The 3656-nt window shown below is 39.4% G+C and overlaps 1 protein-coding gene across 1 annotated transcript; it reads right to left on the bottom strand.

Moving 5' to 3' along the window:
* Positions 1-2436: 2436 nt before the first annotated feature.
* Positions 2437-3378, bottom strand: LOC138665947 (olfactory receptor 6B1-like). The gene has a single exon (XM_069753992.1). The coding sequence runs from the start codon at positions 3376-3378 to the stop codon at positions 2437-2439; it is 942 nt and encodes a 313-aa protein (XP_069610093.1).
* Positions 3379-3656: the final 278 nt, after the last annotated feature.

Here is a 3656-nt window from a genome sequence, read left to right as displayed (position 1 = left end):
CTTCACCAGGCTGGGAAGACTGAATCTGCAATAGCCAACCAGCTTGGAGTGAAGAAATCAACAGTGGGAGCAATAATTAGAAAATGGAAGACATACAAGACCACTGATAATCTCCCTCGATCTGGGGCTCCACGCAAAATCCCACCCCGTGGCGTCAGAATGATCACAAGAACGGTGAGCAAAAATCCCAGAACTACGCGGGGGGACCTAGTGAATGAACTGCAGAGAGCTGGGACCAATGTAACAAGGCCTACCATAAGTAACACACTACGCCACCATGGACTCAGATCCTGCAGTGCCAGACATGTCCCACTGCTTAAGCCAGTACATGTCCGGGCCCGTCTGAAGTTTGCTAGAGAGCATTTGGATGATCCAGAGGAGTTTGGGGAGAATGTCCTATGGTCTGATGAAACCAAACTGGAACTGTTTGGTAGAAACACAACTTGTCGTGTTTGGAGGAAAAAGAATACTGAGTTGCATCCATCAAACACCATACCTACTGTAAAGCATGGTGGTGGAAACATCATGCTTTGGGGCTGTTTCTCTGCAAAGGGGCCAGGACGACTGATCCGGGTACATGAAAGAATGAATGGGGCCATGTATCGTGAGATTTTGAGTGCAAACCTCCTTCCATCAGCAAGGGCATTGAAGATGAAACGTGGCTGGGTCTTTCAACATGACAATGATCCAAAGCACACCGCCAGGGCAACGAAGGAGTGGCTTCGTAAGAAGCATTTCAAGGTCCTGGAGTGGCCTAGCCAGTCTCCAGATCTCAACCCTATAGAAAACCTTTGGAGGGAGTTGAAAGTCCGTGTTGCCAAGCGAAAAGCCAAAAACATCACTACTCTAGAGGAGATCTGCATGGAGGAATGGGCCAACATACCAACAACAGTGTGTGGCAACCTTGTGAAGACTTACAGAAAACGTTTGACCTCTGTCATTGCCAACAAAGGATATATTACAAAGTATTGAGATGAAATTTTGTTTCTGACCAAATACTTATTTTCCACCATAATATGCAAATAAATTGTTAAAAAAACAGACAATGTGATTTTCTGGATTTTTTTTTCTCAGTTTGTCTCCCATAGTTAAGGTCTACCTATGATGTAAATTACAGACGCCTCTCATCTTTTTAAGTGGTGGAACTTGCACTATTGCTGACTGACTAAATACTTTTTTGCCCCACTGTATATGACTGACTATGCAGCAGGGCTCGCCTTGCTGCCAATGTGTAAACAAAAGGAGTACGGAGTACAAAATGCATATTTTGAAGTGGATTTTCATGGGCCCATCCAGTATGTGGGTTCCAAGGCATAATGGGGTTCATATGACTGACTATGCAGCAGGGCTGGCCTTGCTGCAAATGTGTAAAACAAAGGAGTACAGGAGTAAAAAAATGCATATTGTGAAGTGGATTTTCATGTGCACATCCAGTATGTGGGTTCCAAGGTGTAATGGGGTGCATATGACTGACTATGCAGCAGGGCTGACCTTGCTGCCAATGAGTAAAACAAAGGAGTACGGAGTACAAAATGCATATTGTGAAGTGGATTTTCATGGGCCCATCCAGTATGCCAGCAGGTGTCAGTGCCAGGGCCCTCCGGAGAATCCTCCGGTTCTCCGGTGGGCCAGTCCGAGCCTGAATATGGCAGTGCCTGGTGACATCACAAGACCAATTCCTGGACAAGCTATCACAATTATACATTTTGCAAACTTCTGACTTTCATAATAGGTCCAATTGTTCTAATGGTTGTCTTCATTATTCAACAAAGAAAACTGCATCTGTCAAAATGTGTATAATTAGAGTGTGCATTTTTTCCTCGTTTTTTTAAGTTGCACATAATGTTTCCATTAATTTAATACTATAAAATACACTGTATTGTTGGCAGGAAAATCATCACCAAACATTTACATCTCTGGTAAAAATTAAGAGACCACCACATCAAAACCCTGTCATGGGCAGCCCAATCTCCAGACCTGAACCCCATTGAAAACTTCTGGAGTGTAATTAAGAGGATGAGGGATAGTCACAAGCCATCAAACAAAGAAGAACTGCTTATATTTGTGTACCAGAAGCAGTGTGAAAGACTGGTGGAAAGCATGCCAAGACGCATGAAAGCTGTGATAAAAAATCATGGTTATTCCACACAATATTGATTTCTGAACTCTTCCTGAGTTAAAATATTAGTATTGTTGTTTCTAAATAATTTTGAACTTGTTTTCTTTGCATTATTTGATGTCTGAAAGCACTGTTGTTTTTTTTTCATTTTAACCATTTCTCCTTTAAAAAAAAAAAAACAAAAGCAAAATTTATTGCTTGGAAATTTGGAGACATGTTGTAAGAAGTTTATAGAATAAAAGAACAATTTACATTTTACTCAAAAATATACCAATAAAGAGAAAAATCAGACAAACTGAAAATGTTGCAGTGGTCTCTTAATTTTTGCCAGAGCTATATAACATTCTTTTCTTTAAGAACAGTACAAGGGCTTTTTTAACTTCCTTGTTACGTAGGCTGTATATAAATGGGTTGACAAGTGGAGTGAAGACAGCATAGAACAATGCCATCACTTTGTTTAGAGATCCTTGACTAGCCGTGGGCTTAATGTACATTGCAAACATTGTGGAATAGAACGTAGTAACCACTATAAGATGAGAAGCACAGGTAGAAGCCGCTTTCTGTTTTCCTGTAGCAGATGGAATTCTCAGAATTGTCTGTAGAATATACCCATAGGACATCATAGTAAGTAAAAGTGAGCTAAGGATGACGGATGACGCACAAATTATAACGGTCAGTTCTTTAAAGTAAGGGTCAGAGCAAGACAATTTAAGTAAAGGAGCAGCTTCACAAAAGAAATGATTGATAACATTGGCACTGCAAAAATGTAGCTGTGATATTTTGATAATTGGAAATGACGTAGTCAGGAAGCCAAGGACCCAGGATGCAATTGCAAGAATAGAGCAAACCCTATGACTCATGATGCTCGTGTAGCGCAGAGGGTAACACACCGCCAAAAATCGATCAAAGGACATTACTGCAAGTAGGATGGTCTCTGTGGCTCCAAGGAAAGTGAAGAAGAAAAGCTGAGTCATGCAACCAGAAAAGGAAATGCTTTTTCTCTTTCTTGGGATATCCACTATAATTTTAGGAACCGTTACTGAAATGTAACCTAATTCCAAAAAGGATAAATTGCCAAGAAAGTAATACATGGGTTTGTGAAGTTGCTGGCCAAACCAAATTATGACTATAAGAGATATATTTACAGTAAGTGTTGTGACGTAAATTAACAAGAAAAACACATACAAAAATTTCTGATATTCTTGAATACTAGAGAATCCCAGAATAATAAATTCTTTCACATTAGTCTGGTTTGCCATTGATTGATTACCTATGAATAAATGGGATTTTCCCTGAGTATTAAAACTATGCAAAAACTATTTTAATGTATCTTACAGTTGACATATCACCAAATACAAAGCTGGCAAGAAGCTTTAAATTATCAGGATATTTTAATGGGCTGGACTTTGACGTAAAATTCATGTCACCTGTGAAATGCAGGTACATATAATATTACATGAAGGCTTAATGATTTCCATAATTTTATTTTACAAATGTATCTTTGATTAAACTTAAACTTGTAACTAGACTGTTTTCT

This window comes from Ranitomeya imitator, chromosome 1 (genome assembly GCF_032444005.1).
Source record: "Ranitomeya imitator isolate aRanImi1 chromosome 1, aRanImi1.pri, whole genome shotgun sequence".
NCBI classification, from domain to species: Eukaryota; Metazoa; Chordata; class Amphibia; order Anura; family Dendrobatidae; genus Ranitomeya; species Ranitomeya imitator.
The sequence above is the reverse complement of the archived record's forward strand: the minus strand, read 5'-3'. Positions and strand labels throughout refer to the sequence as shown.